This window comes from Peromyscus maniculatus, chromosome 10 (genome assembly GCF_049852395.1).
Source record: "Peromyscus maniculatus bairdii isolate BWxNUB_F1_BW_parent chromosome 10, HU_Pman_BW_mat_3.1, whole genome shotgun sequence".
Lineage (NCBI taxonomy): Eukaryota > Metazoa > Chordata > Mammalia > Rodentia > Cricetidae > Peromyscus > Peromyscus maniculatus.
In genome coordinates, this window is record NC_134861.1 from 67,123,794 (window position 1) to 67,139,642 (window position 15,849).

Consider the following 15,849-nt stretch of genomic DNA (forward strand, 5'->3'; position numbering starts at 1 on the left):
TTATAGGTGTAGATTCCAACATTCCTAAGAGACACAATCTCACAACAAAATGCCCATTCCTTTGGCTATCACAATATTTCCATTTCTTCTTCTTTGCTTTTCCCCAAGCTTTAGGTATGATAGTTGTATTGTAGATTTATCCAGTGGAACTGAGCTCTCCAACTTTGCATTTTGATTGTCTGTGGCTTTCTGTAATTATCTTTATCTGTTAAAAAGAAGCCTTTCATTGATGAAGAGTGATGATTACCCTTACATGTGGGCATAAGGACAGATGTTTATTGTGTACTTATGGATAATGCGGGTTAGCAAAGTGGTGGTTGTAGGTTCTCCTCCAAGGTCTATGATTTCACTAGCCCCAAGTAGTTGACTAGGTTTCCAGTACCAGCCATGATTTCCTTCTTGTTGAACAGTCTTAAGTCCAACTGGAGAGCTCTTGGTTACTGGGAAGGTATTCATAACATTACTGCACCCACTGGGTTATGAGCCATGCTGTTCTGGTCGTTGTTGTGATTAATAGGATCTTAGATGGTTATAACTCTTGGTTGCTTCTATCTATTTAAGGCTTGCATGGCACTTTCTGGTACCATGAAATTTAGTCCTCAGGGAGTCATTCAGGTCAGGTCTAGTTTAGGAGTCTCTGGGCTCTGTTTCTGAAGTGCATGGTGTCCTTAGCGATAGGAACTTACCTTCTACCTCTGGGGCAACCAAGGGCAATAACCATGGCCAGTAAGGCTTTGGGAGTCTCTTTGACATCCCTGACCAACAATTCAAAAGAGGGCTTGTCATGTCTGATGTTGGGAGTTTGTTAGCTGGCCTTTGGTCCTTGGATGGAGCATTGTCAACCCAGATGAGAAATTTTCATTTTGTGTGTGTGTGTGTGTGTGTGTGTGTGTGTGTGTCCACGTTTTGCTTACATGTACTATACTTATTTTGGTAGATAATTAATAGTGTAATTCACATGCCTTACAGACATCCTTACTGCTATTTTACCTTCTCTCCTTCTGTATTTATCTCTCTCCCTCCTCCTTAATTTGAGCCCTCCATTTCCCCCATTTCTCCCGTAAGATCACCTGTAGGGAGGTATTCTGCTCCCTGTTGCTCCCCTACTCTCCCACTCTGGCAACAGTTCCTTTTTTCACTTTCCTGGTTTCTGTGCTTCCTGCAGGGTACGTACTTACATCTGAGGATTTGGACCTACGACCCTCTGGTGAGAGACAACATGTGATATTTGTCTTTCTGGGTTTGCATTACCTCACTTAGGAAGATCTTTTCTAGCCAAGCTCCACGGTGGTGAGCTCAGACCATCGTATTCTGAATGTTTCACTGGGTCTCCATGTGTCTTATTTCACTTCTTCTCTTATTTAAATATTGGAGAAATGGAACACTAATTTCCTATGATCCTCTGAAACCAAAGAACCCAAACTACTGCACCATGAGCAAGTATGTGTCTTTAAAGGAATCTCTCTAGTGATGAATAATTTTTAAGCTTTATGTTTAATTAATCTGATTGTTCACTAATTTGTAAATGAATCCCAAATTTCACTAAGTACAGCTCCATTTATAAGTATTAGTTTTTAAAAAGTCTATATTTCCAGTATGCTCTGCTATTCTTGGATTTATGAATGAAATTTCATTTGATATCATCTAAGTTATATCTATTAATGTTTTGTGTAAAATCACTATTAATGTCTAAAGAAGTTACACATTCTTTTATTATCTCTGAAAAAATATCAGTTTGCTATTTTTTCTAGAATTGTAGATCCATTTAAATTGGTAATGAACAGAAATTCTGGATTACTAATTATTTTGGTTTTGTAACTGTCTGCAGGAATGTTATTTAAGGGTGACCAAATGTTTCAGAATTGTGACACAATAAGATTAATTAACATCAGTACAGGTAGCATTGATATAAAATGACTCAAACACTACACTACTTAATTCACATTTCAACTAACATGTTTGGTCATCTATATCCGCTGTAACAATTGACTTTGGGTAGCTCTGAATCAAGTGAGACAGAGAAATTATCAGAAAACTATTCAGGAAATGCTAAAACCGGAGGAAATGAAGAGTGTTAGAAATGCTCCAGGAAGTGGGTGACTAACTCTGGAATCAAGTATCCCAGGGTTTTATCCTCTTCTATACTTACAAGACCTTTGTGGTAAGCAATCTATTTCCACCTCACCTGTCACTCATGCTCACATAGCTCTGTTCCTCTCTGGGTCTGTTCGTCCAATCTCTGACTCATAACTACTTACTTGGCCCCTCTACATGTATGTGCTACTCACACCCACAAGACAACTCATATACAGGAAACGGTCTTCTTTAGCGTCCAGTCTTCAACTCTTCTTATGGCAACCTATCAACTCACATGGGTCACAAAACTGGTGACTATCATGACACTCCCTTTTTATCCTTCCAACATCCTTGATAACATCATAAAGGATATTGCCCTAAGGAGCCCATAAGTTTCCATTTCCTTCCTCCTCTTTACCTTCAGTGCCCTGTTAAATTAACTGAGTTATTTGTTCTTGAGATTCATATAAGAGGTCATTAAACTAATATTTTTCTACTCAACAGTGTGGTTTCCTGACATACATGTTTAACTTACATAGGGATGTAAGTTAAGAAAGGTGGAATAATGTTCCCTGAGTTTTCTGAGTGCTTGAAGTGGAGGAAAATTCAGACCATGAGCTGCTTATTTTTTAGTACTGGAAGACTGAGAAACTTGGAAATAAACAAGGCTAAGTCTTCTCAACTGTTCTATGTCCTCCTCAAGGATGTGTGTGTGTGTGTGTGTGTGTGTGTGTGTGTGTGTGTGTGTGTGTATAAACTCAACTTAACTCTCCTCAGCATCTGGCATAACTCTTTGATTATAGTAAACAGCCACAAGTTGTTAATGGAAGGAATTCATTATTCTACTTAAACTAAGAAAATTTCACATAGAAGTTCCTTTGCTTTAGATCTAATATTTTGATATATCTTACCACGGAATGACCTTAATTATTTGTACACTTGATTACCTAGACTGTATAATGTAAGGCATGTATAGACTGTGACTGTGTGGAACATATATTTTATCATCCTTTTTTAGGAATTTGATCTAATAGTTATTGAAGATTTTATAGTTTTAATGAAAATAAATATTTGTTGTTTTTATATTATATATTAAGTTAAAATGCTAAGCCCCTGCAGTGGCATCAACTCAGAGTTCCAGGTAGAGTCTCATGTACTTCATGTCACTGTCACATGTGTTCTATGTACTGCCATGTGTCCAATAGGACTTCCTTACCTGATTCTCATTTGATGTATGACTACCGGCATTAATGCAAATGATTTTCTTTAAGCCACCAAGTTGGCTAATTCCACACATCTTCAGGGCACAACATAAGACTGGCAAAATGTCCGACTGCCCAGATAGAGAAACCATATGGGGCTATTATTATTTATCACCACCAAGCTGTCACAACCAGCATTCTCTTCAGATGTTGCTAAAGGTATTCTGAAGAGTAAAATTTCTGTGACTTTAAAACTACAGACCTAAAATACAAAGTGTCTTTTATTCCACAGGGTAAAAAAATATTTTGTTTTGTGAAACACCCACTAGGCTACCATTGGTAAGTTTCAATAAGCAAGAACATGCACTTTGTAAGGAATGGTGATGAGGAATGCGTATATTTTAGAGGTGTCTTAATAAAATACAGCTAAGGAATAAATGCATGTATATATTAATAGTTAAAATAGAACTCAATTTGTGGAAGGAAGGATTAGAAATCAACAGCAAACCTGGAAGACACAAGGTGAACATTTTGTGTGTTGTGTACTTTCCTACTGATATATAAACTAACCACTTAAGTGGGAGGTTCCATTAGAATCAAGTCTTTAAACTACAGTTTAAATTGGCTTATCCGACTATTTATTATTGAATTCACTTTTATAGGACACAAGTGATGGATTTATCTTTTCTTCCTATAAGTACAAAGTGTGCTGATTGTTACCACTTGGTCTCCAAATGACTTTCCTATGTAGTTTTCTTTCTTTTGTTCAAAGGGAATTGTTCTGGCAGGAAGTATATGTGCCTCCTCTCTCCTTGTTCCTCTGGTTAAAAAGCCAATTAACTAATCCCAAACATGTGGCCTTTATTTGAAAGTCATTTGACATCTGTGGTTCTCATAGTACTTCCACTTTATAAGTCAATTAGTAGGAATGTGGGATAATTTGATGTTTCATTTGCCTACAATATATATAAAACCAATATATATAAAATTCTGATCTGGTCAGCATCACTATTCCTTTTTCTATTTGGAAAACATTAAAAAAAGAGTCAGTGTTGCCCAAGAAGAGTAAGATTAAATATGATACAATGAGATCATAAGCAGAAGATAAACTGATGGTGTCTAAACTCTGAAACTAGAAAGAAGAAGAAAACCAGTGTTCATTGACTCATTGATTATCTAACTAATAATGAACTCTGCCTCTCAACTCTCTTTGCTTCCTTTTTTATAGCCTGGTTTTATACAGCAATACAGTCATAATTATGTGTCATGACATTTGAACTCATTTTCACTGAGCTTGGGTGTTAGATATTTGCTCAGTAATAAATTCCTTAAGGAGGGTTACAATGTGTTCATCTCTTATTTTTTAATCAGATATATACATATTGTACACATGTGAAGCAGATGTTCTTATATAGCTATCTAATCTCCATTCTTTAAGCTGGAAAATAGTAGAACCAAGTGATGTAGACTTTGTCATGCTTCATCAGCTGGAGCTGTACATAGCATACACTGCATCAGCAGGATTGTGGGTAGGAGAATCTCCATCAGCAGGACTGTAAGTAGGAACTCTATCAGCAGGACTATAGGTAGGAACTCTCCATCAGCAGGACTGTAAGTACGAACTCTATCAGCAGGACTATAGGTAGGAACTCTATCAGCAGGACTCTAGGTAGGATACTCTCCATCAGCTGGAACTGTAGGTAGGATTGTCGCCAACATGCCAGGATCAGCAGAAGTGGGAGGCAATCATGTACAGCTTTACCATAACCAACCTGTCAGAAAAAGTAAACCTAGATTTGGAAAAAACAGATCTCAGAGTTCAATTGACATGAATGTTTGATAGAGAACAGAGATTTGTGCTTGGAACCTCTTATAATGTGTATGAAAATATAAGATGAACCAGAGCCTCGATTCTTTCTCAAAATACAGCTTTTATTTTAGAACAGTTTGAAGAGGAAGAATTGTTTATGAAATCCTTTTGGATCCAATATTATTAGATGTTGAAGCAATATATCATCTCTACAAACATTGTCTGAAATATGTGCTGCTGACAAAGGCAATAAGCCACTCTCACTTTCTAATTCCCTGAGAAGTCTTAGAACACCTTCTAGTAACATGTATACGTCAGTATAACAAAATAGTAAATTACTAACCATCTTGTACTAGTATTTTATAGCAAAAAAAAATTGAATAGTATGTTACAAGTGAAGATATTTCTGTAACAGTGATGCAAGACTTTGAAGTATTTAGTGATGCTAAGAGGAAAGCTATTATTTCATTGAAGGCAGGGTTTCTCAATCTTGAGGAGGAGCCAGTTTTTCAACTTAGAACATTATGAAGCAACTAGTCCTTTGTGGTGGGGGCTGTGACATGCATAACAGTATGTTCAGAAGATGTCTGTCATCTTCTCACAGATGCTGGTACCATCACCCAGTTGTCACAGCCAGACCTTTCTTCAAATGTTGCCAAAGTTATTTTGAAAGGCAAAATTTTCCTGATTTTAAAACCACAGATCTAAAATTGAATGTGTCTTTTATCCCCCAGAAAGAAAAAAAAATCTTTTATTTAATATAATATCTTCCATGAACCTCCATTGAGTGTTGCTGATTTGATATGCTCTTCCTTTCAATGAATCAAATTCTCTTATGCCTGAATTAGCTTGACCAATTTCATTAGCAATCTCACACCCACTAATCCCATTAATTTACTCAGTGTCAGAGAGTCCCCTTCGGCCCGCAGTTTCTATCAACATCACACTTGCCCTAAGGAGTAGCTTGCATACTTCCGAAAGCCAGATGAATGCTTGTACTCCTGCCAGACTCATACCTGAAAGGAGAATTCTTTCAGTGCTCTTGGTTAAGAAGCAAGAATTTCTTCCTGAAAAACTTCAAAACTCTTTTTTTAATTGATGCCTATATCTGTTTTTTATTTTTTTAATTTTATAATTAATTTAATTTTACAAATCATCCACGGATTCCCCTGTCCTCCCTCCTCCCACCCCACCCCCTGCCCTCCCCCTAATCCACCCCCCCATTTCCACCTCCTTCAAGGCAAGGACTCCCCTGGGGATTCAGCTCAGCCTGGTAGATTCAGTTGAGGCAGGTCCAGTCCCCTCCTCCCTTCACCTAGGCTGAGCAAAGTGTCCCAGCATAGGCCCTAGGTTTCAAAAAGCCAGCTCATGCACTAAGGACAGGTCCCGATCCCACTGCCTGGGCGCCTCCTAAATAGTTCAAGCTAATCAACTGTCTCACTTATCCAGAGGGCCTGATCCAGTTCCATGGGGACTCCTCGGCTATTGGTTCAAAACTCTTGTACTTGCACTTTGAACTACTGAAAACTTAATAGAAAAAAATGTGCAGTAAAACAAAGAACAACATTCTTCTGCATTTTTTCATCTAAAGTAACATATACACAGTTATGGTTGTAGGGTTTTTTTAATAGTTGTATGTGACTGGTAACATTTTATAAGTGCATGGATAAGAATTATGTATGTACAATAAATCTATAGTAAATAATTTCTCTGATGTATAAATCACAACTTCTTACCAAGAATAACTAATCAACCTCACAGGGGTACTGTGTGAACAAAAAATGGTAATAGATAGGAGATCTCAGCCCAGTAGAAAGAGATTATCATCTTGTGTGCCATATTACATAGAGAGAAGAAAACACAGATATTGCTATACTTTAGGTCTTTCCATACAGTTCATCATATTACTATGATCAATATTTCCAAAAATGCTTTATTGGGGTTATTAATCTGACCTATTGATATTTCTTGCTATCATAATATGAAGCCCCAGTTCAGGCTACTAAATTGAGAAATGCTGAGAAATACCAGATTTAAGGGGTGCTTGTTCCAGTCACTTCTATCTCAATGTAGTACTTCAGCATACAGGCTTTTCCTTGGATTATTTCTTACTACAAATTCGGAATGTCACTGCTCTAATTTAGAACCATGATGTAATTTTAGTTCAATATTTTTTGAAAACAGAATGAGTTGTGTGCAGCAAAGCCCTCACTCGATGCATATAGTTATTTCTCCATGGGAAATAAAACACCTTCCAAAGAAGGAAAGAGAAAGGCCACAGAAATACATACACATGTATGCTTGAACATACACACACATTCACACATAGACACACACAAACACACCTTCACAAAGGTTACTCATTTATATTATTTTAAATATAATTTAAATTACAATAATTTATTGTTTCAACATCCTGCTGTTTACCTATTACAAGATATATTTTAATTAAAACATTCAATGTTGATATATTAGTTGGCAAATATTATATATATTTTCCTGTATGACATGATTTTTTTAATTAAATTTATTTTACATCTCAACTACAGTTTCCCCTCCCTTCTATCCTCCCATCCCCTCTCTCCACCTCCCCTCAACCTACCCCCTCAATCCACTCCTCTGCTTCTGTTCAGAAGGGGGCAGGCCTCCCATGGTTATCAACAAAGCATGGCATTTCAAGTTGAGGTCGGACTAAGCATCTCCCCTTGTATTTAGAAGGGCAAAGCAACCCTACATGAGAAATAAGTTTCCAAAAGATAGCCAAAGCATTAGGGACAGCCCCTGCTCCTGCCATTAGGCATCCCACAAGTAAACCAAGCTACACAATTGTCACATATATGCAGAGGGCCTAGGTAAGTCCCATGCAGACTCCCTGGTTGCTGGTTCAGACGCTGTGAACCTCTATGAACCCAGGTTAGTTAATTCTGTGAGTTTTCTTGTGATGACCTTGATCCCCTATGGCTCCTACAATCACTCCTCCCTCTCTCAACAGGATTTCCCAAACTCAACACAATGTTTTTAAAACTTTACATATTATGAAGTTGATAAACTGAGTAATTACCATAGATATTACTTCACATACTTACACTCTCTTGTTGAGAAATCTATTCTATTAATTTTCCAGATTATGCCTTTTTACACTCAAAGATCACACCCTAAAACCTTACTTATTAGAGAGATTTATTGGAGTCTGGAAAGCACATGTGTGTGGTGGGGTATGTGTTCATCTACATATGAAGAAAAACTAATGTTTCTGACTGTTCAAAGGTTCCATGTATGGCCAGAATTGAAGTGTAGACATTCTTGCCTTTGAACGATGAAGAATGCCTCTGCATTATCGCAAGATGGTTTCTGAATAAATTGTAAGAGTGTTCCTAAATACATTGTTTAAAGATGTGGAAATTGGTTATGTGGGGTCAGTATTGTCTTATGATTTAGTTTTTTCAGAAATACATATACATAATTATATGTTAGGGGATCTACACCGGATGTTTATGTATAGGATGCTGTGTCAGGGAGCATGTGTTCTATGGCACACATGTGTAGGTGAAATGATAACTTTGTGGAGTCAATTCTCATCTTCCATCTTTGTATGAGTTCCAGGCAATTAACCCAACCTTTCAGGTGTGTGCTGCAAACATGCTCACCCTCTGAGCCTTCTTGTTGACCCTGTGTGCTTGGATTCTCAACCAATTGCCTGAAATAGTGATGATTGTAAAATTCCTTTTTTTTTTTCCTTTCACAGGATTATACACTCACCATGTATTTCCAGCAGTCTTGGAAAGACAAGAGGCTTTCATATTCTGGAATCCCATTAAATCTGACCCTCGACAACAGGGTAGCTGACCAACTCTGGGTACCAGACACCTACTTTCTCAATGACAAGAAATCATTTGTGCATGGGGTCACAGTGAAAAACCGAATGATAAGGCTGCATCCTGATGGAACTGTGCTCTATGGACTACGGTAAATGTTTTCCTATTGCCTTGCTTGATGTTGCTGTTTTGTTTACTAGTTTTACAAGTGGGTGGAAGGGAGAGAAGCAGGGAGGAGATAGGCTCATATGCATAGTTAACATATCTTTGGCCAGAAAAATCTTGGGGTCTACTGGAGCTCAATGTAGACAACTTTGTTCAGCAAGTGTAAGTGAGAAGTTTTTGTCTTGACCATCAAATAATAAAGTAGTAAATTTTGTCATCGCCAATAAATTTAAAGTTATGTCCTTTTTTTATCAATTATTTGATTATCTCAGAGCCAATCAAATGGAACTGAAAAGGATTTTGAGTGCTACGTGTTCTTACTTAATTATGAAAGAAAATAAACAGTTTGTGAAGAAAATGGAATTTTGGGGCAGCTTTGAGAAAAGTCATAATATGTTCATTTCCTTCATTTTTTATGGTTTAGCCTCTATATTTAGGTCTATGATTCAACTGACTTATGAACTATTTGGGGACATTTTGCAAGAGCTAAAGGTTGGGGTTTAGTGTTCACTTAGACTTTGGTTCATTTGGGTATCATTTGTTGAAAAGGAAATTTGCTCATTGGATTGAGCTGCTAATGGATCAAATTCACAGAGGGGCCTCTACACACTCAGCTGTGTTCCACTGTTCTTTTTATTTAGCTCTGCACAGGGTCATTCTCTTCTAATTCAGGTGGTTCTTAGCCAACTCATGATGGCAACATGTGTATGTCTTTTCCTGTTATATTTATATCTCAAGTTGTTTGAAATTTTAGGTTCCTCATGTGTTGCTAATTTTCAGAATCAATTTGTCCCATCCACCACATAAAGCCTCTGAGTTTATTATGGAGAATGCTGAGTCAATTGGTTAGTATGGGAAGAATTAACATCATAACATTATAAAGCTTTCCAACTCATGCATATGATATATCTTTATTTCTTTGGACTATTTCATTTATATCAGCTGCTTTCTGTATCACATTATGTTGTTGTGTTTATGACTCAAGTAAAAAGATAATAATATCTTTAACTTAGATCAGCAGTGTTTTACACCACAGTGGTTTTTTTCATTACATTTTTCTTAGTTACGAAGTCATAAACATTCTATAGATGTCTATTATTACTTTTTGTGTAACTGAAAGCTTAGTAATTAAAAAATTAATGTTCATTTACTTCTACTTTTGCCAAATCTGTAGCTAAATTGTGATTTGTTTAAAACTTGGGTATCCCCTTGGTAAGTCCTTTTAGAAGCAAAGGGTTTAGAAAAAGCAATGGACTTTGTCACCAGGGCTTTGTGGGAGAACAAAATGTAGCTGTATGTTTGGTAACAATGAAGGTCAAGGTCCCAGTTTATACTTTGACTTCGGGCATTTTAGAAATTATTGTCAGCATCTAACAATGGGAATTGTATCAAGAAAAGTAACACTGGTGAATTATGAAGTTGAACACACACCATTTTGCAATTTGAAATTCTGTGCTTTGGACATAATGTAGTTGTTGCACATGTATATTCACAGCTGACACCATCAAGCCAGTTTAAAAAAAAAAATGCAACATGCAGTGGAAAAGGAATCTCTAGATGTTACCCCTGGTGGAGAATTATGGTCATGAATGATTCTGAAGGAAGGAAAGTCACTTTTCTTCAGAAGCATGACCACTGGTGGGTTCTCCACACCTTAGTAGATTTCATACCCATATAAATATATATAAAATTTTAAGGGAGGACATGAAATTGGAAGGGAGATGTGATGGGAGGATCTTAGAGGAAATTGGAAGTCATGTTAGGGATGGATGTGATGAAGATGCATTACATAAATGTATTAAATTTCCGTAATAAATAAAAAAGAAGAGAAAATTGAGACACAAAAGGCCTAGGGTTTGTCTAAGGCCACCAAGAAGCAATTCAAAATTCAGGTATCCTGTCTCTCAAATCTTAGTTTATCAATTCTATTCCCATTAAATATACCTAATAGTAAATATTTCCTTCGAAGTTATGTAACACTGCTCTTTACTCTTCAAAAACAAACCAAGCCTGTGTAGATTTTAGCTTATGAGCAGACAATAATGATCACCTAAAGAGAAACACAAATTATACATTCATTACAGGAATGCCAGTCTCTTTATGGAACACTCTTTCTCCTTAAGGGACTCATCTCTGCTCTTATGTATCCCATTCCTTCTTTTCTGCTTTTTGCTCTTTGATTTTCTCCTTCATCAGATGCCATTATCCTCCTAGAGACCAAAAGTATAACAGAGACTGTGTGACATCTGAAGCTAGAGGATAGAGGTTGAGCGTGACTGTCACAATTTTCTGATTGTTTGACCTTGAAAAATTTACAAATTTGATGAGCCTAGGTGTTATCATCTGTAATGATGGCTTAATATCCCTAACTAATTATTGAGATGATCTTAAAAAGTAGTTAATCTGAGATTGAGTACATAGTATGTTCTATTGTGCTTCATCAGATGCTAGAAACTTGCCTTCCGATTGGCTCTCTAATACCTGGAGCTACTAATGATGCAGTTGTCCAATTAAGAAAACACTCAATTGAGTGCTCCATATGTGTATCCATTCTGACCCTGAGGATAGTTTTCCAGGAGTCAAGGGGGCTTCTCACTGTGCAGAGGAAGTAGCATCTGGAATGGAGAGCCAAGAGATTGTCAGTTTCACCAGTCCCTATCCTGAATCAGCCATTTCCACTCCGTGGGTTTCTATCACATTTCATTTATCATTATATCTACCAAATTCTGTTCCCCCTGATTCCACAGACATAACATTTCCTAGCTGTAAAAATGAAGATCTGCCTGTTTCTCATAAAAGCCTTTTAAAGGAATAGCTATCATTTATCATTCCTAAGCACACAAAGCAGAAAGTCTTTACCATATAACATATGCTTTGGCATCTTTAGGACTGTAAAGCACTGATTTTATACATGAGTAATTGAGGAAATGACACTGATGGCGTTATCCATTTTCATAAGTCCAGTTAATAGTCATTGTGAATGGGCCCATATATTAACAAGTAATTTTAGCAATACTGGATTGATGTACCCCAAGCCCCTTTAGCCAGCTTTTCCATGATCATAAAACATATTTTTAAATTAAGTAGATTTTTTCTGTATTCAAATTCAATATGAGATGATACTTTTAAGTTATATGAAATTACAAGATTTTTTTTAAAAAAAAACTGTCCTCAGTCCGATTTTACACCCAAGACGTCGTACTCAGCCCTGTAACAGTGTGGTGTCTGATATAGGACACTACTGAGTAAGTAAGTTCCTGTACAACAGATCTCTAGCACACCAATCCTTATGCCCTTTGTTCTTGAGAGACTCCACTGCGACAAAACGCATTGTTCTAAGGGGAAACCCTCCCATCACTATTACATCTTTTTAAACTAGAGTTGATACTCTAATCTATAACCATGAACCTCATATGCACCAAAAGCTGGCAAAAATCATTCGTTTTCTTAGCAAGTCCCTCAATGTCACTTATCAAGTCCTTAAAACCCCCCTTCTTTTCCTCCTTCTTTGCATTTTATTCTGAGAAAGTTTTCCCTTTGCTCTAGGCTAATGTCTTAACCATAGCATCAAATCCAATCTTTGCCTGATCTTCAGACTCAGCACCCTGTTTTGCTGACTTCTTCAGACCTTTCTCTTTATTGATTTCTTCACCTTGGTTTTCTCTTTGAGTTCTAATCTTCCCACAACCTTGGTTTCCTGTCCTTTCTCACTACTCACTCCCCAGAGCCTGCATCAGCAAGGCTCTACCCAGGCTACTTGCTTAAGCAGCTCTGCTCACAGCTACTAAGGCCATCACTCACTCTCTACTGGACTTCTTTGAATGACTCTGATGACCAGACCTGGCTTGAGGGTTTCTCTTGTGTCTTTAATGTGTGCTGTAGCAGTTAATCCAGGGTTGACCTGCTTCCTGAATTGAACAACAGTAAGGATCTAAAATCCGCAAACAAGTTTCAGGGAATGTTTTGTGATTGAGCATCTGAGTCTGAATGCTCTGCCTTTCTACCTGACACACTACTTACTTTGTGCCATTTGTTTTTCTTCCAAAGTAGGACATCCTCTTGTCCCAGGTGATAGTAAAACCATTGGCATCCTGGTAAATCAGCACAAACTGCAAGTTAGCTTCATCCCTGAGACCTAACCTGTTACTTCTAACCTGTGCTGTTAAACTATCTTTCATGCTTACAAACCACTTCTTCCATCCAAATTAACAGCTTCACAATTACTCCTTGGCCAATTTTCTTGCTCAGTTTTTCTACTTTTTATTATTGTCATCAGCCTTCTTCCTGCTAGAAGCCCCTCCCCCACCAAGTCAGTGGCTTCAAAGCCTATGTAAAATTGGTTTCAATTCTCTCTCTGGAATCCAAGAACCTCTAGTTGTTTTTCTAAATAACTCTAAGAGATTTCAGGTTAAATTATGCATTGAATATTGAAAAAAAAATGTCTCCTGGAAATTATAATTTAGGGGCAGCATATATGCACATGACTGCAACCCTACTGTTTTATTGAAAGGCCCCTCCTTCACTGCCTGGCAGGGGGAGCACTGTCAGTCTCCTCCCCTTGCATAAATGGATGGCATCTCCTCTTCTATATATAGTCTCACTATGTGTGTCTGTGTCCACGTTTGCCCCTTTCTTGAGTTCATTGCTCCTCCCCCATGGCAACTCTTTCCCATTTTCTTTCCTTGTTTTGAAATCCGATCTAAGTTTCTTCCATGAAGATAATCACATTCTCCATAGCCCAGAGGAAAACTCTCATTTCACACAGAACACAATTTAATCTCACCAAAGACCCCTGGGTTTGCAGCTCTTTTATGACACGTTAACTTTTGGTGTCTTGGAGCTGATGACTTTTTATGTAAAGTAAAAAATGCATAATTGTTGAAAATAGAAACTGTATTTCCCCAACCTCTTTCAAACTAAATGATTGCCCAGTAAATGCTTGTAAAAGCAACATTAATATGTGCAGAATGCACTTACCTGACTCATAGTCATCAGCTGCAGTGGTTCTTTTTATCTAAATGATGGCTTTTAAGCAAAGAGTGATTATTGCTATTAGTGACCAGATGTATTCAGTCTCTTCTGCAAACACCATCCAGATGGTTGCACACACTAGCTCTCTCCCAGGCCTATACATTTGGGGGCTAAAAGACTGTTTGTTTTTTTCCCTAAAAAATGGCAGGCATGGAATAATTTAATTACGTGAAGACATTCAGCGGAGTATTTAACCTCCCAAGAATGCCCCCTCCTCCTTTTGTCTTCCTCTTTTAACTCTGCCGGTACTGTCCTTTTATTATTTTACAGTGCTTCTTCCTCTATCTTCTACTGGAAGTGAGCCCAAGGCCAGATTAGTTTAAGAGTCTGTGAAAGCTTCCATAGATGAATGGGTAACCCATTCACAGTAAGACTCAGTGTGTTATATTCAGGAGTCTACACATCTTCTGAGTATGCACAGAGTAAGCTGTATATACCACATCATTTAAGTTAATATTTATGGATATTCTATCATAAGATTTATCAATAACCATGTATAAACTATTCTATAGCCCAGTGCTTTACTTGGTGCTCCACTTACATTGCGATATTTAGTTGTTCCCTTGGCCCTATGAGCTACACATATTAAGAAGCTAATTCTATAAATACCAAAATAGGACGATCCAAAGTGAATTTTCCAAACTCATTTGTTTATTGTTTACTTTAAAAATATTTTAAATGTGAGGGTATTTTGCCTGCACATATGCTTATGCATCACATGCATACCTGGTGTCTGTGGAAGGCAGGAAATCCTGTTAGATCACCAGAGACTGGAATTAAGCTGAAACAGCCAGTACTCTAACCACTTAGCCATCTCCCTAGCCCCTGTTTGGTCATAATAATCAAGATAATCAAATTTCATTTGATTAATGTATTGTCAAAAACTACATATTGCATTTATTAATGAATTGTCAAAAACTTTATAGATTCTCGTTTCCTTATTTAATACCTTTATAAATAATATCTTTTTTGTTTTATTTTATTTTATTTTACAATACAATTCAGTTCTACATATCAGGCACGGATTTCCTTGTTCTCTCCCCTCCCCTTTCCCCCAGCCCATCCCCCATTCCCACCTCCTCCATGGCAAAGCCTCCCCTGAGGACTGAGATCAACCTGATAGATTCAGTCCAGGCAGGTCCAGTCCCCTCCTCCCAGGCCTAGCCAAGCGACCCTGCATAAGCCCCAGGTTTCAAACAGCTAACTCATGCAATGAGCACAGGACCCGGTCCCACTGCCTGGATGCCTCCCAAACAGATCAAGCCAACCAACTGTCTCACCTATTCAGAGGGCCTGATCCAGTTAATATCTTGTTGGAAGAAAGTTTTGTGTTGTTTTGGTCCTTCCATCCCCTGTGTGTTTCTATCTGAGCTCAATGGGATATAGATTCATTATCTGTGGTACTGTGGTTGGGCAAGGACTCATCATTTGTGTAGTCTGCTTCTACGAAGAGACCCAAAGCCCAGCTGTCGTTTCTTTATTATGATACGAGGATTAAACTGCTGATCCACCCACTGTAATAATTCCTTTCATTTGAACCTCCTCCTCAGGCTACTTACTAGATTACAGGGCTACTCTAACAAGGAGCCACAAACTAGGTAACTTCAAATACAGAATTTTATTGGCTCATAATTTGGGTTTGGAACAATCATTATGCTGATAGGACTGGCTTCTTTTCAGAGCTGAGAAGCATGGTCTGTTCAAGTCTTCTCTCTCTCCTTGTGTACAGGGCTATCATCTCTAAGTCTTC

At 37.6% G+C, this 15,849-nt stretch overlaps 1 protein-coding gene across 1 annotated transcript in view; it reads left to right on the forward strand.

Moving 5' to 3' along the window:
• Gabrb1 (gamma-aminobutyric acid type A receptor subunit beta1) overlaps nucleotides 1–15,849 on the forward strand; it is a 407,586-nt gene that overhangs the window by 147,360 nt on the left and 244,377 nt on the right. Inside the window, exon 4 of the mRNA XM_006979677.4 lies at nucleotides 8,834–9,054. Coding sequence (XP_006979739.1) covers nucleotides 8,834–9,054 — 221 coding nt within the window. The remainder of the gene's footprint in view (nucleotides 1–8,833; nucleotides 9,055–15,849) is intronic.